The 24,109-nt window shown below is 40.9% G+C and overlaps 1 protein-coding gene and 1 pseudogene across 1 annotated transcript in view; both read left to right on the top strand.

Annotated features, from left to right (window-relative positions):
• CLSTN2 (calsyntenin 2) overlaps positions 1 to 24,109 on the top strand; it is a 603,527-nt gene that overhangs the window by 220,073 nt on the left and 359,345 nt on the right. The window contains exon 2 of the mRNA XM_019437999.2: positions 4,608 to 4,730. Within this exon, the coding sequence (XP_019293544.2) occupies positions 4,608 to 4,730 (123 nt within the window). The remainder of the gene's footprint in view (positions 1 to 4,607; positions 4,731 to 24,109) is intronic.
• On the top strand, positions 2,769 to 2,914 carry LOC128777552 (U2 spliceosomal RNA; annotated as a pseudogene).

Here is a 24,109-nt window from a genome sequence, read left to right as displayed (position 1 = left end):
GTTGAAAGTGCTGCTATAAACATCAGGGAAGTACAAATCAAAACCACACTGAGATACCACCTCAAGCCAGTCAGAGTGGCTAAAATGAACAAATCAGGACACTATAGATGCTGGAGAGGATGTGGAGAAATGGGAACTCTTTTATTTAAATTTTCAATAGTTTACTGCTAGTACATAAGAATATAATTGCTTTTTTATGTATTTACTTGTTATACAGTAATTTTCCTAAACTCACTTATTAGTTCTAGTAACATTTTCATAGATTCCATAGAATTTGCTTCATTGAGGATCATGTTCTCTGCAAGTAAAGACAATTTTACTTTTTAATTTCCAATCTCATTTTTCTCCTTGTCTTATTGAATGGGTTAGAACCTCCAGTACAATGTGCATAGTACAGTACAAGGTAAGAGTGGACATCCTTGTGTATTCATTCTGCTCTTGGGAGGGGAGCATTTACTCTTTAACCATAAAGCACGATGTTAGCTTTGGTTTTCTACAAAAGTTCTTTATCAGATTGAGGAAGTTCCCTTCTATTCCCTATTTACTGATTGTTCTGTTTATAAATGGATGCTGAATTTTGTCAAGTGTTTTATTCAGGGACTCTTCCCCAATTTACCTCCCCCACCCCATGCTTAAGCTGTTCTTGCATATTTTTAGGTGACCCATAAATATTTGTTGAATGAATGGAGTTGGGCTAAATATCTCTGTGAGTGCAAAGCCACACTTTAGCCCCTTAGAAGTGTGAGATGGGCTTAGGGGAACTTAATATTTGAACGCCTATTCATGTCAGAGATACTAGATTTGCCTAAATGATCTCATACAATTTTTACAACATTCTTATGAAGTAAGTATCTCCATTTTGCAAATGAGGGATGATGAGTAATAGATAGAATGATTAAAAAGCTGTAATATGGTTGGGATGTGGGGAAAAGGTCCTGTGTTTCATAATTCAATAGAATGAAAAAAGATAATCTTTATGTTCATAAAACAAAGAATATACAAAGGAGGATGGTTTCAAATATGATGCAAGTTAAAATAGAGTATGATTTGGTTATCTGATGGCATGAAACTATCAAGAGTCCAGTCGGTCTGGGTACAAGGAACGTCATCCGTGGAATGACAGTTGAACCATTAAGAAGGGAAAGCAATCCTTGCATAACACTCAGCTCAGCCATGAACAAAAGCCTCATAGTCAAAATCATGCAAATTTAAGTTATTGGTGTGCAGCCCTGAGGATGTGATCTATAGACAAAGCAAAGAAGATTTAATTTAGCTTACACATGAAAATGCAAATGTTTGTCAACCTTGACAAAGAGAAAGTCAAGAAAGATTGAAGGAAGTTAGAAGGTGGAAGAAAAATGTGGAAATTGTAGGGATGTTAACACTCTTATTTTTCAAAAAGGGAACACTTAAGCCCCTCTGAGCTTCACTTCCTCACCTGCAAAATGAGCCATAAAGTCTTATATAATGGGGTTGTGATGAGGATTAATGAATGTATGTAAAATGCCTAATATGTGATAGGTACACAACTAGTAATGAGAGGAGAAAAGGACGGCAGGCCTATGGATAAAAGGAAATAAACCCATCCCCACTGATGATGGGAAACCTCAACTGTAAGGTCTATAAATCCCCTCTCTGCTGACACTGTCACTGCTCAAAGAGTAGTGGTCACTCTGACTAATGAAAGGTCAGGGGCTCTGTGAGATGAGGGTGGTAAGTCTGAGTAATCAAAGGTCAGGGGCTGTGTGTCCAGCCCAGGGCGTCTGAATAACATGACAACCCTGTGAGTGGAGTCGTTTTCCCCATTTTACAGTTCAGGGAGTTGACACTCTGAGTGGCCAACTGACTCACATAGAAGTGGCCCCGAGGTGGCTAAGCCAGGCCTGAAACCCAGCAATCTAGCAACTGGCTCTAGATCCCATTGTCTGCCATCGAGTCAAGTGGCACAGTGAATCTGAAACACTGGATGAGCTTATGGCATATCCTCTATCCACATTTCTAAAGAATAGCCCCTAGGTTTAATTAAAGGGGAAAAAAGAGGGGCGCCTGGGTGGCGCAGTCGGTTAAGCGTCCGACTTCAGCCAGGTCACGATCTCGCGGTCCGTGAGTTCGAGCCCCGCGTCAGGCTCTGGGCTGATGGCTCGGAGCCTGGAGCCTGTTTCCGATTCTGTGTCTCCCTCTCTCTCTGCCCCTCCCCCGTTCATGCTCTGTCTCTCTCTGTCCCAAAAATAAATAAAATAAAAAACGTTGAAAAAAAAATTAAAAAAAAAAAAAAAGAAAAAAATAAAGGGGAAAAAAGATTAATTGTTTCTCCCAATAGCTGCAAATTATTTACATTGCGTTTGTGTTGATGGCTAATAAAAGAGCAAAGGCGCACGGGGACAACCCTGGGTGGCTGTAATTCTTCCAGGGTCCATGATGAAGAACTGGTTCGAATGCCAGCATGTTAGCACGGAGGAGCCTGCTGTCCCATTCAGACCCACAGTGGGCAGAGCCGCTCTCTGACCTGGGCATGATCCAATCCGCAGAAATAGCTCTCAGCAGCCAAGACCTGAGAAGAACAGGCATATGTCCCTGCTCCACTAAACTGCCTCTTGGTTAGTTCGTGATTGCTGTGAAACGGGTGAGAAGGAGCAAAATGGTGGCCAGGTTGAGTCTACCAGCTATCCTAGAGCAACTCTTAGCTGACCTTTTGAAGCATGATGGGGTGGAAAGGGGACAGGAGCCACTGCAGCAGAGCTGTTTTCAATTTTATAAGCTCTTGCTTTATTGCTTCTCGGCCTTTTGGCTAAGATCAAGTGTAGCTCTTGCTTTGCGGTAACTGCTGAAAATTATACACTATGATATGTATATATATTTTAATGTGTGTTATATATTATAATGTGCCTGACTTTGTATTATAATATGAATATGTTTATGTACACATGTATGTGTTTTTGGATCTCACCACATATGAGAGAATTGTTGGTCTTCCCAATTGTTAGTTTTCAAGCCTGTGGCCATCCTGGGAAAGTCACACCTTGTGAAAGAAGTTCTTCATTATTTTCATAATGATCACACCTACCTCTTAGGTCCCTGTGGGGAGCGTTATGCATGTGACAGCGTCATTCAAACTGTGAAGCAGGGTGTGAGGATTGGCATCAGGACAACTTTGATTATTCTAGGGTTCCCTCTAGCCTGTTATTTTGCTTCTTAAGCACCTACCCTGCCCTCAGACTTGTGTGAGTGTATGTAGGGGAATAAAGGACAAACCAAGAAGATCACAGTTGAGGAATCAGATTAATGTTTCAGGATATTATTCTTAATGCCATAGTAGAGGATGAATTGGAGTGGGATAGGACTTCTTACTGGAAGACCAGTCAGAAGGCCACTACAGGCATGCAGAGAGGTGATGGCAGGGCCAGAACCAAAAAAGGAGATGGAATTGACAGACTTGGGGTATTCACACAGGAATATTACACCAACCCTAGCACAAGTCTTATTTAAATTCTCGGCCCTTTATGTGTGACTGTTGACCATAAGTATCTTGTATTCCTTTGCTAGGCCTGCCTTAAGAAAGTGCTACTAACTTTATGGCTTAGAACAACAGAAATTTACTGTCTCACAGTTCTGGAGGCCCGAAGTCTGAAATCAAGTTGTTGGCAGGACCAGGCTTGCTCTGAAAGTACAAGGGATAGATCTGTCCCAAGTGTCTCTTCTGGCTTCTGGTGGTTTCTTGGCTGGTGGCAACAGAAACATTGCACTCACATGTATGCATGTCTGTCTCTGTGTCCAAATTTCCCCTTTTTATAAGGCACCATTCATTTTGGATTAAGTCCTGCCCAAATGACCTCACTTTAACTTGATTACCCCTATAAAGACCCTCTCTCCATATAAGGTCACTTTCCAAGATACTGGAGGTTAGGACTCTAACCTCTTTTTTTTCAGGGCCATAATTCAACCAGTAGCATGTATTTGACGTGTGTTAATTTTCCATTAAATAATATGTTATTCACTTGGTAAAATTACTAAAGAGCAACTTAAACTGCTTAGGCAATTTAGACCATTAAGATAGACACAGTTTTTAAGTGATAAGAAAGCATTGAAATGTCTGTTGTATCTTTACACATATGTTGGTACATATACAGATATGTATGTATATAAAATGCAGTAACAATTTGTAATGATTAGGTTGAGGTCAGAAATTCCAGCACACAGCCATGACCTGCTAGTTCATTGATTGATAATGAATATTAACCCTGAAACATCTATTAATAGATGGTAGCATTTGAGAATTAAAGCTTTCAGTCAGTTTTTAAACAGTAGCTATCTACACTGGGCATCCAGGAATAGAAATAGTTGGATTTGGGTCAAGTGAAAGATCCCTGGTCTTGGAGCCCAAAAATCTGCTGCCCAACTTTCTGTGTGCCTCATTGAACTTCTCTCTGAACCTCGCTTCTCTGAAGGTTCCTTAGGTGTAAAATGGGACCATCGTGCTCTTTGTCTCTCATGCGGTTGTTGGATGAGAGCATATGATTGGACAAATGTGCACTATTAATAATATCATTATGGATGAGCTATTCAAGTGGTGATCTTAAAAGTCAATCTTTGTTTCCATTGTGTTCTAGTCAACAAGCACAAGCCATGGATCGAGACCTCATATCATGGAGTCATAACTGAGAACAACGACACAGTGATTTTGGACCCACCACTTGTAGCCCTGGATAAAGATGCACCAGTTCCTTTTGCAGGTGAGATGATGGCTTATTATGGTTGCACTTAGCCCTCTTTTAAACATGTCAGGAAGCCTCCATGGAGCGGAGACTCAGGCTGTCTATAGCTCTTGTCACCCTCTGTGCATCTCTTCATGATCAGTCTGTGATTTCAAAGCTCTGTGCCTCTTCTGACTTCTGGTGTGGTTCTGATTTCTGATTTATGGTTTTTTCCTTTGGTATTGCCTCCAGTGCAAGACCCTTATTTCTTCTTCTGAGTGATGGTATATTGCTGAAGTAACCTCTGGAGTTGGAAAAGCTGGGCTAGTAAGGTCCATAGGGGAATTTTCCCTCTTGAAAGATGACCTGTCGACAGATTAAGTGTGTGACCCATTGTCCCCACTACCCATATATCATGGACAGGTGAAGAATTGCAGCTTGGTAGCTTGGCAAGAGAAGAGGGAAAGAAAAAAAGGACCAAGAAATATTTGCTAACGATAGGAGAGGGCTGTGCCCTTGAGATTCACAGTGGGTGTGGCTTTTGGTGGAGGAATCAAAAGACAGTGCCATTTTGCCCTCTGCAGCTTGTGGTAGAGAGTCTTCTCATTATCATCAAGATAATGACTACTTCCTTCTCTAACCTCCTGTAAGGACCAGCTCTCTGGACCAGTGTGTGAAGAATATGACTATGTCTCACATTTCCATAGACTCTGGCAAAGAGAAGGAGATGGCTGATAGTAGGGGCAGGAGCGAATGGGCAAAAAATTTCTGAAGATGCCTGCATCATGAGTAATATTGTTAACATTTTATCACTGTCAGGAGAAAGACAGGAAATTTAACGAAGGTTTTCAAGATTTCTAGAAGATTGCTTTATGATAGATGGGTGCCAGGCTGAGGTTTTCACCATGATGAAGTCTATTTTTTTCTGACAGTTTGTCTGCTACATTATGAGCTACTTGGGCAGAAAAAAATGGCTCTTTCACACTTCTAAGAGATAAGCTCTATGAAGGCCCCTTTTTCATTCCAGAACATTGTAAAGTAAGGAGTGAGGGGGTGGGTTCAATGGGGGAAATTCAGCGTTATGTGAAGATAAACCCATAAGTATTCTTACGGAGCATCAGGGAGATACTCTTGACTCTCAGAAGAAGCTTTATCTTTATTTCATGTTAGACTGATTACCACCAAGGGCACCTAACTGTGACTTGTGTGGTGTTTTAGAGTGGGGATATTTCCTTACATCTTCCAGCCATCCTCAAAGTTTCCAGCTCAACCAAATTCCACTCGGAAGTGTGAATCCCATGCTGTCTTTTCCACAAAAGAGGAGTTGTCTTTCCCAGACCTTCTTTGCCAGCCTGAGACTATTCCAAAGCATCCCCTTCTTGGATATAATTCGATGATATTGGGGTGAATCAGCAATTCTTAACCTCCTAGAAATGAGATTTTAAAACAAGCACTAGCAAAAAATGTTTGGGTTATGGAAATGTTTGGTTTGGAATGCACTGTGTGCTTAACAAAATGGAGACAATATTTAAAAATTGGGAGATTTAGTGTAAGAAGGCAGGATTCTGGTTTATCTTGATGAACCAGATAGGAAATGCAAAGCTGAGTCATGGCTTCCCTCTCTAGGCTGAGCAAGTGCTCCTGGCTTCCCTCAGCCCCTTCTCTGCAGCCTGTGTGCATAGGTCTTTCCACCAAGCAGGTCTTCTCATTCGCCTTTCAAGTGTGTGACTCTTCTTTGAAACATGACAGAAAAAACCAGTGACGCATGAAGCAGGAAGTAAAAGTAAGTTACTTTAGTGTAGTGCGTCTAACATTTTAAAAGATGAGGGATGTGTCTGATTCTTTATCATGTCTACCCTCAATGAAGCCCTGTTCTCCTCTAATAGTGAACTAGGAAACTGAAGTTGTTGAATAAACTGTTCTACCATAAAGTTATAAGCTCTTTAAGGTACAGACCAAAATGGGGGAGGGGGGCACAGTTTAAGCAAATCTGATATTTAGAAGTTTGGGTTTACAAAAGATTACTTCTCTTGCTTGGTTTATGGGACTGCAGGACAATTAATAACTTCACCTGAAGATTCACCAAAGTGTTTCATAAACCATAAATCCGTCAAACTTGAATTTGTATTCTGACCATCTGATATGCCCACTGGTTTTCAGGCACATCTTGAAACTAAGATTTGCTTCTAAGCCAAGCCCTGAGTAGTTATTCCCATCTGAAGAAAATTTCTCTGCTCCTTGATATTTGCAGCTGCATAAAAAAAAATCTAGCTTAATGCATCAAAATATAATCTTCCAAGCTCTTCAGAGTAAAAAATAAAGGTGCTTTTTGGAATGGTCAAAGCTATTTTTCTCAGTGTTATTTATGATCAGCTCTAAGACAGGACACAGGCACTCACCATCCATCCATGCTGCAGACGTTTATTTTAAAACATTTATCTTAAAAAGAAAATACTGAAGATTTATTTCAGATCCCTATCATTCTCATAAAATTGAAAAATTCATATCTGCCAGCTCCATCAGTTCTTGAAGTCAACTGTAGCTTTTAGTCCCCCCTTATCAACTGTTTGTGCATTGTCAGTTTTCCACCCCTTTCCCACTGGTCTTTATTTCCAATTTAGCCTGTGAGGTGAGCCATAAGCTTGCTGGGAGATGGTTCCATCCATAACATTTTTGCTCTGTCTCATTTCTTTTGTGATTTCCCTCCTTGAAAAAAAAATTTAGAAAAATCTACATAAAATATCACTCACTTAACTAGAAGTCATCATTGCATTTTGCATATCAATGCAAATTCAGGGACATAGAATAGCTTTTCCTGCATATTTCCTGATTATTACAATAAGTGTTGATTGTGGAAAATGTGAAAAATATAGTAAAACACAAAAACGTGTGAAAAATATGTTTTCTTACCCCCAGAGAGAGCCTTTGTTAACATTTTAGTGTATTTCCTTCCAGTCATTTTTCTACTCTTTTTTTTCTCCAAAAATTGTGATCTCTCCTCGTATTACAATTACTAACAACGTATTTTTCCCACTAAACTAATGAAAATATACCATTTCATTAAATATTAATTCTGCAACTGATTAAATGGCTGTGTGATGTCCTTCTCAATGAATATTCTGTAGCTTACCATTCTTTTTTTTTTTTCTAGCTTCATTGAGTTACAGTTGACATACAACATTGTCTAAGTTTAAGGTGTACAATGTATTGATTTGATAAACATCTATATTGGAAAAATGATTATTGCCATAGTGTTATCTAACGTCTCCATCACCTCAAATAATTACAATTTCCTTTTTGTGGTGAGAACATGTAAGATCTATTCTCTTAGCAATTTTCAAGGATATAAAACAATGTTGTTAACTATAATCATCATGCTGTACATTAGATCCCCAAAACTTATTTGTCTTGTAACTGAAATTTTCTACCCTTTGGCAACACCTCCCTATTTTCCCCACCCCCAGTGCCTGGTAACTACCATTTACTCCCTGTTTCTGAGTTTGACTTTTTAAAGCTGATTCCACATATAAGGGAATCTACATATAAGTGATATCATATATGTGATATAAGTGATTCCACATACAGATTCTATATATAAGTGAGATCATGGAGTATTTGTCTTCTATGTCTGGCTAATTTCACTGACCATAATGTCCTCAGGGTCTATCTATGTTGTCACAAATGCAGGAATTTCTTCTCTCATGGCTGAATAATACTAATAATGGAGTATTATTTATACACTTATCAATTTTCTTCTTTATACATTTATCAGTTTATCTGTTGACAGACACTTAGGTTGTTTCCATATCTTGGCTATTGTGAGTTATACTGCAATGAACATAGGGATGCAGTTATCTCTTTGAAATCCTGATTTTATTTCCTTTGGATGTATATACAGAAGTAGGATTGCTGGATCATATGGTATTTATGTTTGTAATTTTTTGAGGATCCTCCATACTGTTTTCCATAGTGGCTGTACCAGTTTACATTCCCACCAACAGTACACAAAGGTTTCCTTTCTCTGCATCCTCGCCAACATTTTATCTCTCATCTTTTTGAAGATAAACATTCTGATGGGTATGAGGTGATAGGCAAATAATCTGTTATAATTCTTTTTTATTATAATTGTCTGCATTTCTGATTCTATCATTTGGATGGATTTCCAGAATTGGAATTAATAGGTCAAACATTTTAAAGTTCTGGAAACATGTTAAATTCCTTTCCAGAATAGTCGTATGAGTCTGCAGTCCTATTCTTACCACTCTAGTCTCATTCCCTGGCCCCTTTATGGCTTATTCTAATGGTGTGATTTAGATGATGTGGTGCAATCACCAGTAACAGTAGCCTCACCATCTTCATCTGTAAAATAATATAAGCTTTCCAAGGTTGTTGTTTTGATTAAATTTAAAGAATGTCTATGATGAATGTTACAGTGATTCAAGGTATAATAGAAGCTTAATAAATTTGAGGGTTTTTTTTCCATATCCTCTTCTGTGCCCATTTCATAGCAAGATAACTCAAATCAGATCCCAAGCATCTCAGGGCAGGCCAGCCATGGGGCTGGGACTGGAGCCCAGGACTTCTCACCACTTTATCTGAGTTCTTTTTTCCAGTGATGTTGCCTTTCGATCCCTGCCCCCACTGAGTACTAGAGGTGTCATCAACTCTCAGTCAGTGAATCATCCTCTCTCAGACGTCAGTCAAATCCATTAGACCTAACTCAGTTCTCAACCCAGTGTCTGGGCCCAGTGGACATGACCTTCTTAGAGAATCAGATCCAGAAAAATCCTTGAGTAATAATGAAAATCCTGTCCATTGCATGGCGAAAAAATGATAATGAAAGCAAGCTGGGCACACTGTGAACTTATTAATTTCTACATGAGCCCCACTGAGGCCTGTTAGGAAACTGTGGAGACTTTTAAATTTGAAGGGAATTAGATTGCCTTTCAGAGATAATAGAACTGTTCATTTGTCTACATTGGGCCAGTCTGGACTTGTCTTTAGTAAGGACAGAGCAGCAGAGAGTGATCAGGCATAATTGGCTGGCTTCTCAGGCTGGGTGACTCTCTGAAGGCTGCCTGGAAAATTGCCCAGGATGCTATTTGGCCTGTTTGGATCAGCTGGTTGGAGCGGAAGATTCTCTCCTCTCTGTGGTTAGCTCCATTTGCCCCTCCTTGTGCTGCTCAGCATTTGCCCACCTATTTGTCCCCTTATCTTTGGACCTGCCCAGGGCCCTTTCAGTGCTTTGGGCCCCCTAGGTCCCTGATGGCAGGGATCCTCCCTGAGGGCTTGTGCAGCCCCTGCCTCTTATGGTGGTAGGGGAACGCGGAGTGTGAACAGCCACAGGCTTTGACAGATACACATTGCTGTATATTTACGTTCTGCCATTTCCTAGATGTGTGGTCTCAGATAAGTTACTGAACTCCTCTGAGGGGCAGTTTTCTCATAATTAAAATGAGGGTAAACACAGTATCTACATCTGGGTTAATGTGGATTAAATAAAATACTAATGTCCTGTGCCTAGTGCACTCCCTGGCAGCCAGTAGAGGTCCAGTATGTCACAATTCTGATAATCCCAGCAATGATAATAATGAGAGTAATCAAAGTAGGTATAATTCTTAGTGTCACCAATAAGCCACAACGTTTTATTTATTTTAGGCTGATTACAATGATGGAATTATAATCGATGATAATGATGTTAAAGGGAGGAGAAAAGTGAGTTTGGAGTTTGTTTTAAAGGCTTAATGCAGTCACCCATCCAGCTCGGTTTCCTAGACTGGTTATGTGGCAGTGTCGGGACATTCAGTTAAATAATGTACGGAAAGTAGTTATGAATTGTGCAGAAGTCTGTAAATCTTTGGTGGGAATGTATTTCCTTGCATTGCATCTGCATTCTATCCCTGTGGAGTAATCCATTAGTTGCAAGATACACGTTTGGATTACTGCAAACCGTATGCTCTTTTATTAGAGACGTGCACACACACACACGCGCACACACACGCGCACACACACACACACACACACACACACACACGCCAGCCACAGCACACACAAAATTATATCCAAGCCTCACACCAACTCTGTGGAACAAGAAGGTCAGCTGTCGTGATTCTGTCTTGCCAATGAGGACATTGAAACTTGAAAAAACATTAAGTAACTATTCAGGGCTACCTCGCTGAGGATGGCTCGGCCCTATCACTCAATCCCAGATGATCAGACTGCAAGTCCTGCCTTCTTTCCCCTCTCCCCATTGTCCAGTGTGGGATACATGTCTCATTGGCAGTCGAAGATTGACATGGTACCCAGACATAGCGTTAAGGAATGCGGCCTACCGCTCCAGGCTGTTCCCTTTGAAGTTCTTTTTCAATCTCTCTGATGATGTCAAGGAGAAAGGCAGTTGGTGAGGCTCAGCACCTCTCCAGCATTTGCTAATCCCTCTCTCTGACAAAGAAGGAACAAGCTCTTTCTCAAAGCATTCCATAGGCCACACTGTTGAGGTAGAATGTTAATAGCATTCTGTCGTGTTTTATTTAAGTTCCTTTTTCTTTTTTTCTTTTTCTTACTTTTTTTTTTTTTTTTTTGAGACAAGTATTGCTGGCTTTTCAGTTTTGGGGGTTTATTTTTAAAAATAGAGTCATTTGGGTGTTTTTAAACCCCAATTTAAAGAAAAATGTAAATAAATAAGTAGGTAGTTCATGGCAATGGCAAAAAAACCCAAAAAACAAAAAACCATGAAAGAGGTCCAGGACTGAGTGCCATATGGGACGCCATGGAATGACCACCTCTGAGCTTCATTCCTCACCCAGCCACCTCAAGACTACCCACCATCTTCAGTGCCCTTCCCTGCCACAGGGTCTCTGAGGGCTGACCCTGGCAGCCAAGGAGCCACCTACATCAGCCTCACAGTAGATGGTGATTGTGTTCTAGGTGGTTTGTGTGGGGGTCATTCTTGTGGGCCAGAGGCAGGGTGCCCCCTGGTGTCCCACCCTGGTCTCTGAGCATTTACTTGGCCTCAGCCAGAAGCCAGTCTGGCAGTCCTTGCAGAGAACTGTGGATTCTCTGGAATCCACAATCTGGGTGACTGCCCCGGACCTAACAGAGTTGGAATCAAGAATAAGCAGTACCAGGGGTGCCTGGGTGGCTCAGTCAGTTAAATGTCTGACTTTGTCCCAGGTCATGATCTCACAGTTCGTGAGTTCAAGCCCGTGTTGGCCTCTGTGCTGACAGCTCAGAGCCTGAAGCCTGCTTCGGATTCTGTGTGTGTCTCTCTCTCTGCCCCTTCCCTGCTCACACTTTGACTCACTCTCTCTCTCTCTCTTTCTCTCTCTCTCCTCAAAAATAAATAAACATTTTTAAAAAAGAATAGACAGGACCAGAAAGACATGGATCAACGTCTGTTAATTCGAGTACATGTGACAATTACTAAAAAGAATAAAGAATAAAACAAAATTAACCTACACTCCTAAGACCCTGCCAGACCTTTTCCTGTTCATATATTAATACACAGTTCTGATTAATTTGGATCATAGTTTACTCTGTTCAGAGTCTTTGTGTTTTCATCTTTCGTAGACCTTTTCCAAGCTGACTAAAATATATTTTAAAATATTATTGAAGAGTAGAGTACAAAATTATACTTCATAGATCCCTCTCGTGGTTTATTTAACCATTCTCTTATTTTTGTACATTTAGGTTGTTTACAGTGTTTTTCCAATTAAAAATAACATTGCCACGGGCAACTTTGTAGAAATACCTTTCTTATACAAACATAGGAGTCAGGATTTCATGTTTATGGTTTAGTTCATAGATGGTAAAAAAACAGATGTGTTCTATTTTCAGTGACAGATTGAGATTGTGTTGTCAGATGTTTTTGCCGATATGATCGGTGATCGCCCAATTTTCGAGCATATGGTGGGTTTCCGGATAAACAGGGGAGTAGAAATTGGACTGGCTCCCACACCTGTCCACAGCCTGTGGCGGAGCCTCCATCCTTGTAATGAACCCTCTCCCTCACTATAGTGACTGTCATCTAAGGGTTTCCAGTTTTAGGCAAGGTGTGATTTGAGAACTCATCAGGACAGTACAGAAGTTGCTTTAAAGCTGGGAAAAATTTGCAGGGTGAGGGCACATCAACCAGCAAATAAGCCAGAAGTCCTGCTCAAGTGGATGCTCTGGGGAGGATCACCATGACAGCATCCATTTGTAGTCCCCAGGAGCAGCAAGGCCTGTTGGACCACACCCGTGGGCCCCGTCCTGTTGGTGGCAGAGGGGTCTACCAGGCACACTGGGAGAGAAGAAGACCTGGTATATCATTCACCCTGGAACTAAAGTATTGAGTTAGCTCTGTTCTTGGTGCTCTCTTTTCAGCCAGTTTGGCAGCTTCCAGCCTTGACAGTGATGGGGGCATATTTGGGTCTTTTTCTTGGTTACCCCTCCATGAGCAGTGCATTCACTCTGGTGTTTCCCTTTCACACTTTTTACCCCTCCCTCCTATCTGCTGATGGCCAAGAAGCTCAGGAAGCAGATCTCATCACTGGACAGGGCCTTCCATATATAACCCTCAGGTTCCCAGGGCCTGGGACACAAAGCCCTGGCCTTGCGGAGTAGAGAAGTGAACATCTCTCCTGCCACAGAGGAGGTTGGTAGCCTCTTTCTATGGTGGAACTGTTCTGCTGGAGGGAGAAAAAGGAGCTTCCCAGATTCTCTGCTGCCCATGCATTTGGGGTCTTTGCCCTGAATTTTCTTTCTTGTTAATTATCCTCTTTGCCCACCTCAGACTTGATCTCAGTGTCCCTAAAGCTCTCTGTCTGTATATCGCCAGTCACTGGGCCTTTTGTTGTTGTTTTCACTTCTCTCATGCTGAAGGCTGTGTATATTTTTGCTTCATGGCAACTCATTTTAGGATGGCCCATCTCATCTGGAAAATTGTACTGTTCACCTCTTCTCCATTATGATCCATGCTTAATCCTGGAGTCCCAGGCGTCTCCATAGGAGCCTAGTTGCTCAGGGTTCTTTTGCACCTGAGTCCCTGATGAGTGCAGTCACATAACCTCTTCTCAAGTTTAGTGGTCAGAGGCAGGTGCTGAGGGGACACTGTGTCAGGATGGCTGGAGGAGGGACTAGGAGCCAAAGTACAGAGGAGGGAAGGCAGGAGCAAGGGCTGGCCAGGCAAGGAAAAAGAAGAGTGTGGGAGTCCCAGATAAATGCTCACAGCAGGGGTCCCACTCCAGTTCAAACTAATGTTTAAGGGAGAATTAGTGATTACTTGTGGGTCATTTTCCATAATTTAGGCTGAAAAGTGAGGGACATTTAGGGATTCAAACCATATTCCTGGGACATGGGACTTTCATTGCTATAACCAAGAAGGTCTGGGTAAACTGGAGTTGGTCACCCCAACAGGAAGGATGTGGAGTTCTAGGATAGAAAGCTTAAGTACTGGCACTAGGTTGCTTGAGAAAAGCCCTTGAAGGTAAGAATCTCAAGTCTTCTGGGATTTGGAGCTAATGGCAGTATTATACTAAAACAGGATGAAAAGTGGACAATGAAATCAATAATAATAGCAGGACTGGTGCCAGCCCATATGGTAACTGTGAAAATTAGAAACAGGTGCTCTTTATTACATATGGACACTGTCCCACACTAGAGCACATGACTTGGCAAATGGAGAAAGAGGCAGATTTCAGCCCCTACTTGTCCCCTTAGTCGTACATCCTTGTACAAAAAACAACTTGTAGGCAACAACACTGGAAATTAACTGACATTTATCAAGCACTGACTACATACCAGGCACTGTACTAGGTAGTTTATCATACGTACTAGATACACACATACTGTATCATTTAACTTTTACAACAGTCCTCTGAAGTAAGCACTATCATTGTTTCTTTTTTACAGAAGGAGAGACTAAAGCTAAACCAGATTCTGTAATTTGCTCAGAACACAGTAGTGATGATAATATTGTAATTTTAACCAGGTGTCTCAGCTAAGGTATTGCTGTGCAACAACCACCCCAAAACTTAGGAGCATTAAAAATCAGCCATTAATTCTTTCTCAAGAAAGATATTCCCAAGTTTTGGGGTAGTTGTTGGACAGCTCTGCTAATGTGAGCCAGGCTCAGCTGGTCCCAGCTGGGCTTGTCCAGGTACTTGTAGGCTGGTGGGTAGGCTGTAGGCTGGCTTGTCTAGAGTGGCCTTGACTGGATGACACTGTTCTCCCCCATGTATTCTTCTGGAATGCTGGCCCAAGCATGATGGCAGACCAGCCTGAGTATATAGAGCATAAAGAGCACATAGTTGTGCAAGATTTGGCAACTACCTGGCAAGCTACTTGGGACAGGTTTGTTACTGTCCCGCGGCTAAACAAATCATATGGCCAAGCCCAGAGTCAGCATCATAGCAGACTGCCAATGGCAAAGAGGGGTGACAAGTAGGGTCATCAGTGTGGTCCTTCCATCACAGTCTGCCCTTAGGCCACAACTATTCACACCCCTTTCTCATAGAAAATATGCTCACTTTATTTTAGGATCCCCAAAAGTGCATCCTATAATGGCATCTGGCTTTGAGGCCAAGATTTTGTGATCTTCCTCAGGTCTGGATGCAGGTCTCTTGGTCCAGAGATCTGTTAGCTAACAGGATAAGTTATCTCCCCACCCCCTACCCCAATTTTCAGGGAAGGGAAACCTCAACAACCTCCCATTCAAAGAGAAGAAGAATGGGAAGCACACAGCAATCACTGGGCTGATCTCTAGCAATCCTGTATCCTTCTGGAAAAATGTTGCCAGGTCCCTCCATTTTGAGGGTGATTCTGTTCCCTAGGAGTGGCTTCCAGGCTACTCTTCTCTACAGTTCCCTGTTAACCACTGTTCCCTATCATCATCATTTTGTTCTGCTCCATCCCAAGCTAGTGGACTCAGCAGGAGTGGGCACAGGGTCCTGGCCTCAGTCCTTGGGGACACTTCTAGCTTCATTCATCTCCCCATTAGTGTCCCTGATGCTGTCCAGCATTAGCAAAAGACAGTGGGTCAAACTTAACTCCAAAGCCAGGGCTCCGCATACAATAAATCAAGGGAAAAAAATGAAACAAAAAACACACCTTTATTTCTATTGGAGAAACAATTCCTAAGACATAGGTATCAAAGCTCCAAGCCCAAACACATCCTGGGGAATCAGTGACTCTCAATCTATAGCCTTATTGGCAAATGTGATGCAAACATGTTTATGGTGCTTTCTCACTCACTGCCCCTCATGGCCAAATTCTAGGCCACATGACCCAGACCCTCTCCCCGACTGTGATTGGACCTGAAGTGGGCACATAGCTCAGGCCAGCCAATGAATAAAGTAGTTACAGCCTGTGATTGCTACCTGGATAGAAGAGGTCACACAGGCCAATTGGCTTCCTGTTTGAGTGCTAAGGGACCATGTGGGAGAGCAAGGATTATGAATGAAGCTTCTGTGATATGTGCAAATCATGATTTGGTCAGTAGACTGAGGCAAGCCCTTGGTCAGCCAACTGAGGTGAAGCAGCTGGTCCTAGGGAGAAACAGATGTGTCTGGAGGGAAGGGTCTAAGTGGTTGCTCTTGGAACCATGGCTTCCATTCTTAAGTGGTTCTGGTGTCCAGGTGATCTTGGATTTCCATGAGATTATTTTCATTGCTGCACTTGTATCTCCACTCTCTGCTGAGATGACTCTGCCTCTTTGTCCCTGGAAAGCAAAGAGGCCAAATGAAAACAACCTGTTAATATGGTTTTCTGTATTGAGGGAAGGGGCATTGTATGAGCTAGGGGAGAAAAATGAACCCAAGAACGCTCAGGTAAGTGGGCAGCATAGAGAAGAACGAGCAGGGAATTTGAAAACATTGAAGAAATCCTCATAAAAAGCAGTAGCTGGTGATCATCACAGGGAAATCAATGATGATTGAAAACCAGCTCCAACTGTCAGTAATTGGACTGTTTAATAGCCAAGCTTAGACAAGTTAATACTGATTCAAATCCCTTCTCCAGAAGCCATTTCCGCAGCTTACAACAGTGGCCATATTGAATAGGCCTGGAATCAGAGCCCATCACAAATATTAATTATGAACATGAATTCGTAAGGTCAATGGTTTTACTTTAATAGGAATTTGGGGCCTATGAATGCAAGTCCTAAATGTCTTAGACTTGTTAGAGATTCCAAAGCAAAGAATAGGAGTAGAGCAGGCATTTACAGTTCGTTCTGCTTGGCATCGTGTCCAGCGTGAGATCACTGAATACCTTGGCGTGAATTCAGAGCTCGATTTTATTATCTTGTAGCTGCCTGTAATCACAGATGAGGCATCAAAGGCCAGCTGTCCCCCATGAACCTTGACAGTCTATATAAACTAATTACTTTTTTATGAGCCATCCTTTCAGAGGTTTGGAGAGAGGGCCTATTAAGCCAAGTTCAATATGATCTACAAACTTTAAAAATTATTATTATTTATCTAAGTTCCAGCTGAGTGCCATGGTAAATGACATCGTCTGTAATGGTTGGCTTGGGTGGCCATGGACTTCATTAAAATACAATATTCTGTGTTATCCGTCCGTCGTTCCTTCCTTCCTTCCTTCCTTCCTTCCTTCCTTCCTTCCTTCCTTCCTTCCTTCCTTCCTTCCTTCCTTCCTTCCTTCCTCTTTTTCTTTAGTGCAAAGGTAAATCCCAGTGAGGCAGGAGGTCTTTCTGCACATTAACGATACTAATAGCAAAATTTGAAGGGCAAGGAAGAAACCCCACAGATTTCAGAAGTGTGGGAACATTAGAAAAGCCCTTCTCCTGGCTCTATCAGGCTGTGGATTGCAAGGGTAAACCTTTATGCTCTTTGTCCCTAAGTCCACTGCACAAAGAGCACCCCTTGACCCTTTCTCTTTTTGTGTACCTCTCTCTCAGAGTCCCTAAAGAGGTGGGATAACAGATGTAACACTCACTGAGGCCTGCCCTTAGACCACCCACCTTGGTGCTGTTCCCAGTTGTCTGTCACGTTAGCACTGAGGCCATCTGTGCTGCTCTGCCTCACAGGTGGTGGGCTGGCCATACCATTTGGGGTGCTTTCTATCTCAGCCTCTGCCACTGGGCACTCCATGACTGCCCACCTCCAGATGCTTACTGCTATGATGTTTTCCTTCCATGTCCACCATGATAATGAGAGGCCCCGGGTCAGCCCACATGGCACTCCCCTTCATCACCTCCCTCCCAGCCCAGGAGAAAATGACCTTTTTTCTCTTCAGGCCAACTCTTGTTCAGGGCTTCCCACAGAAATGTTGTTTGGACTCCCAATGCTACAATTATTTCTGTTTTACCATAAGCTCTTCCCTTTCCAGAGATGGATGGGTACTCCCAGGGTATCTAAGGGATGGGTTCACATACCAGACTGAGTTATGCTATAAGTGATATTCCACTTAGGTGACCCCTGCTGACTCTGCCCTTGTCTCAGTTCCTTCTTTTGTAGCACTTTATTTCCTCTCACAAGCAAAGACATTGCTGCCAGCTACATGGTTTCACAGGCCCTCTCCATTCACCTCTCCTGTCATCCCCACACACAGTCCATCAGACATCACTCTAAATGAGTATGAACCTCATTTACAGAGAGGGGCCTGAGCCAATTGCAAGCCAGAGTGAATAGCCAGATAGCAGGGGAGTGGCTAGAGGGGCTTTATAATTCCACATGCCCCTTATCAGGATCACGTCCACCCCACCAGGACTCCTCCACTGACAGCATGTAAAGGAGACTCTTCTAAGTGGCATCCTCGTGGTTCCCATGATGAGTTCTCTCCTCAGCCATGGGACTTGCCACACTGGGCTTCAACTGACAAGCAGAGTCTGAATCCATTTTGTGTCCCTAGCACCTAGCACTGAGTAGGTGTTCAATTAAAATTGGTGCAATGAATGAAAGACAGATTGATATCATATTACGTGCTTAGGCTAACCTATCACCTTCTCTTACTGCTTTTGACATATTTGCTCCTGGCCTCAGCTGAGTTCTGCAGTACTTTTAATCAATCTATTGAATTATCTGTTCCTCCTACCAGAGTGAGTTTGTTTATACTTATGTCTTGGCATACAACCTAGCTTAGAGGCTCTTAGTAAATATTTGCTAATTTGAGTTGAAAGGATTGAGTGGGCTTCCAACCTACTGCTCACAGCATGGGGGTAGGGAAGGAGGACGCTGGTGTTCAGGGAAGTCTCATCATGGTGCCCACATTGCACACTGCGGGGGCTAAAACTGACCCCTGGTGGCCCTCTGATGTAATTGGGAGCAAAGCCACCCCAGCTAGTATGTTTCCCAGATCACTACTCCCACATTCAATGTAGCCAGTGAAGGAAGATGACTGGTGTACAGAGATCTGGACCCGAGGGGACTGTGGCAATCCAGAGAGATTCTTTGTGGTAGTGGAAAAGTTTCCTTACCTAAGGAAAGAGGCAGCTGCTAGTCAGTGCTGGCTAATTTCTTTTAAGAAGGTTGATTTTTTGGGGGGCGACTGGGTGGCTCAGTTGGTTTGCATCTGGCTTTGGCTCAGGTCATGATCTCACAGTTTGTGGGTTCGAGCTCCACGTCAGGCTCTGTGCTGACAGCTCAGAACCTGGAGCCTGCTTCGGATTCTGTGTCTCCCTCTCTATCTGCTCCTCCCCCAGTCATGCTCTGTCTCTGTTTGTCTCTCAAAAACAGAACAAAACAAAACAAAACAAAAAACATTAAAAAATAATTTTAAAAAAGTTGTTTAAAAATCACATTATTTTCAATTCATTGTGTTTTACATACATTATAAGAAATAACATGGAAAGACCCTGTGTACTCTTTACCCAGTCTCCTCCAGTCATAACACCACGAAAAGCCATTGTACATCGCAACCATGACATTGACATTGATAGTTAAGATGTAGAACATTTCCATCACCACAAGGATCCTTTTTGTTACCCTGTTATAGTCTTACCTACTTTCCTCCTACCCACTCCCTCCTTAACTTCCTGGCAGCCATTAATCTGTTCCCCTTTGAATAATCTGGTCATTTCCAGTATGTCATATAAATGGAATCATCCAGTAAGCAACCTTCTAGAATTAGCACTTTTGTCACTCAGCACTGTTCTCTGGAAATGCATCCAGGTTGTTACCTGTCTATCCTTTTTATTGCCGAGCAGTGTTCCACAGTATAAATGTACCACCATTTGTTTAACCATTCATCCACTGAAGGATGTCTGGGTTGTTTCCAGTTTTTAGTTATTATGAACAAAGCTGCTGTAACTATTTGTAGACAGGTTTTTTTATATTAAATATAATTTATTGTCAAATTGGTTTCCATACTACACCTAGTGCTCATCCCAACAGGTGCCCTCCTCAATGCCCATTACCCAGTTTCCCCTCTCCCCCAACCCCCATCAACCCTCAGTTCATTCTCAGTATTTAAGAGTCTTATGGTTTGCCTCCCTCCCTCTCTGTAACTTTTTTCCCCCTTCCCCTCCCCCCTGGTCTTCTGTTAAGTTTCTCAGGATCCACATATGAGTGAAAACATACTATATCTGTCTTTCTCTGCCTGACTTATTTCACTTAGCATAATACCCTCGAGTTCTATCCATGTTGCTACAAATGGTGAGATTTCATTCTTTCTCATTGCCAAGTAGTATTCCATTGTATATATAAACCATATCTTTATCCATTCATCAGTTGATGGACATTTAGGCTCTTTCCATAATTTGGCTATTGTTGAAAGTGCTGCTATAAACATTGGGGTACAAGTGCCTCTATGCATCAGCATTCCTGTATCCCTTAGGTAAATTCCTAGCAGTGCTATTGCTGGGTCATAGGGTAGATCTATTTTTAATTTTTTGAGGAACCTCCACACTGTTTCCCAGAGCGGCTGCACCAGTTTGCATTCCCACCAACAGTGCGAGAGCGTTCCCGTTTCTACACATCTTCACCAGCATCTATAGTCTCCTGATTTGTTCATTTTAGCCACTCTGACCAGCGTGACGTGGTGAGGTGGTATCTCAGTGTGGTTTTGATTTGTATTTCCCTGATGAGGAGTGATGTTGAGCATCTTTTCATGTGTCTGTTGGCCACCTGGATGTCTTTGAAAAGTGTCTATTCATGTCTTCTTCCCATTTCTTCACTGGATTATTTGTTTTTTGGGTGGTGAGTTTGGTGAGTTCTTTATAGATTTCGGATACTAGCCCTTTATCTGATATGTCATTTGCAAATATCTTTTCCCATTCCTTCAGTTTCCTTTTAGTTTTGTTGATTGTTTCCTTTACAGTGCAGACACTTTTTATCTTGATGAGGTCCCAATAGTTCATTTTTGCTTTTAATTCCCTTGCCTTTGGAGATGTGTCGAGTAAGAAATTGCTGCAGCTGAGGTCAAAGAGGTTTTTTCCTGCTTTCTCCTCTAGGGTTTTGATGGTTTCCTGTCTCACATTCAGGTCCTTCATCCATTTTGAGTTTATTTTTGTGAATGGTGTAAGAAAGTGGTCTAGTTCCATTCTTCTGCATGTTGCTGTCCAGTTCTCCCAGCACTATTTGTTAAAAAGACTGTTTTTTCCATTGGATATTCCTTCCTGCTTTGTCAAAGATTGGTTGGCCATACATTTGTGAGTCCAATTCTAGATTCTCTATTCTCTTCCATTGGTCTATGTGTCTGTTTTTGTGCCAATACCATGATGTCTTGCTGATTACAGCTTTGTAGTAGAGGCTAAAGTCTGCGATGGTGATGCCTCCCACTTTGGTTTTCTTCTTCAATATTACTTTGGCTATTCTGGGCCTTTTGCGATTCCATACAAATTTTAGGATTGCTTATTCTAGCTTCGAGAAGAATGCTGGTGCAATTTTGATTGGGATTGCATTGAATGTGTAGATTGCTTTGAGTAGTATTGACACTTTAACAATATGTATTCTATCAATCCATGAGCATGGAATGTTTTTCCATTTCTTTTTAGGTGAACATAAGTATTCACTTCCCTGGAAAAAAATGTCAAGGAGTAAAATTGTAGGGTAGGATGATGGTTGCAATGTTTTGTTTTTTAAGAAACTGCTGAGTTGTTTTCCAGAGTGGCTGTACCATTTTACTTTCCCATCAGCAATGTATGAGTGATTAAGTTTCTCTGCATTCCTACCAGCATTTGATGCTATCCCTATATTTTATTATAGTCACTCAATTAACTATGTAGCATTATCTCATTGTGGTTCTAATTTGCATTTCTCTAGTAGCTAATGATGTTAGATATCTTTTTATGTGTCCATTTGTCATGTGTATATCATATCCCATGAATTGTTTCCTTATGTCTTTTGCCCACTTTATAATTGGATTGTTTGTGTTTTTACTATTCAGTTTTGGGAGCTCTTTACATATTCTAAATACTAGTTCCTTGTCAGATCCCTGGTTTGTAAATATTTTCTCCCATTGTATAACTTGTTTTTCATCCTATTAGCATGGTATTTCTCAAGGCAAAAGTTTAAAATTTTGGTGAAGTCTAGTTTATCTTTCTATGGATTGAATTTTTGGTGTACAGTTTCAGAACTATTTGCCTTGCCTTAGATTTTAAAGTCTCTCTAATGTGTTTTTCTAAAAGTTTTGTAGTTTTACATTTTATATTTAAGTAAATAATCCATTTTGAGTTAATTTTTGTATAAGATTATATTAGGTTGAGATTTCTTTCTTTTCCTCCTCCTCCTCCTTCCTCTTATTTTTTTTTTATTTTATTTTATTTATTTATTTATTTTTTTTTTGCCAATGGATATTCAGTTGCATACCATTTGTTGTTTAAAAGTCTATCTTTCCTCCATTGTAATGTACTTTCCTCTTAGGATTGCCTTTTCTGCATCCCAAAGGGTTTGGGCTGCTGTGTTTTTATTTTTGTTTGCTTCCATGTGTTTTTTAAATTTCTTCTTTAATTTCCTGGTTAACCCATTCATTCTTTATTAGGATGTTCTTTAATCTCCATGTATTTGGAGGCTTTCCAAATTTTTTCTTATGGTTGGTTTCAAGTTTCATTGTGATCTGAAAATATGCATGGGGTGATCTGGATCTCTTTGTACCTGTTTAGATGACATGCAAATTCATGAAGTGTATGTTTCCTCTATTGAATTGCTCCTGCACCTTTGCCAAGAAAAGTCAGTTGGGCATATTTGTATGTGTCTATTCCTGGGTTCTCTTCACTGTTCCATTAATCTATATGTCTACTGCATCAGAACTACATGGTCTGGGTTATTGCAAGTATTTAAGTCTTAACAGTTAAATAAATGAATGACTCCCAGTTTACTTTTCTTTTTTCAAAATTGTATAAACCATTCTAGTTTCTTTTATGTTTCCTATAAATTTTAGAATAATCTTGTCTACATTTACAAAAAAATCCTCCTGAGATTTCAACAGGAATTGAATTAAACTTATTTATCAATCTGGGGAGAACCGACATTTTTACCATGTTGAGTCTCCCAATCCGTGAACGTGCTGTGTCTCTTCATTTGTTTCAGTTTTATTTCCTGCATCAATGTTGTTTAGTTTTAGCATAAAAATCCTGCACATGCTTTGTTAGATTTAGACCCAAACATTTCATTTTTGGTGACTGTAAGTGGTATTGTGTGTTAATTCTGTTGTTCATGTGTTCATTTCGGGTATAGAGACATATAGTTGCCCGTTTAGGTTTATGTTTTTATGTGTATATCCTCCAACCTTGCTGGACTCCTATAGACAATCGTGCAGTCTGCAATTAGAAACCATTTTATTTCCTTTTATTGTCTTACTTCACTGAATAGAAAGAAGATTTTCTTGCCTTATTCCTGATTTAGGGAAAAGGATTCAGCATTTCACCAATAAGCATAATGAATGTAACCTGTAGAGTTTTAGCTAGTTTAAGTAGTTTTCTGTTTCAAGGTTTCTGAGAGGAGTTTTTTTTTTTTTTAATCAAGAATGGGTGTTAAAAAAAAAGAATAGGTATTGATTTTCTTAAATTCTTTTGTTCCAGTATCAATTTATATGAATATATCTTTTTTCTTCTTTGTTTATATGGTGATGGATTGATTGATTTTCATATATTGAACCAACCTTGCATCCTTAAATCCTGTTTAGTCATAGTGTATAATTTTATTTATAGGTTCCTGCATTTGACTTGCTAATAATTTACTCAGGCTTTTTTCATGCACATTCATGAGCAATATTAGTCTGTCATTTTCTTTGTATTGTCATTATCTGTTTTTTTTTTTTTTAATCAGGGTGATACTAGCTTTATAAAATGAATTGGGAAATGTTCCCTCCTTTTCTGTTTTCTCAAAGAGACTTTGTAGTATTGTCATTAATTTTTTTATAAACATTTGGTAGAATCATCCAGTGAAAACTTTTTGGTGTGAGTTTTAAAATGATAAGTGAAATTTCCTTAATAGCTATAAGACAATTCAAATTATCTGTTTCATATAGGGTTAAGTAGAGGT

Source organism: Panthera pardus, unplaced genomic scaffold (assembly GCF_024362965.1).
Source record: "Panthera pardus isolate Hobbes unplaced genomic scaffold, ASM2436296v1 HiC_scaffold_16, whole genome shotgun sequence".
Taxonomy (NCBI): domain Eukaryota; kingdom Metazoa; phylum Chordata; class Mammalia; order Carnivora; family Felidae; genus Panthera; species Panthera pardus.
Note: the sequence above shows the minus strand (reverse complement) of the source record. Positions and strands in the feature narration are given on the sequence as shown.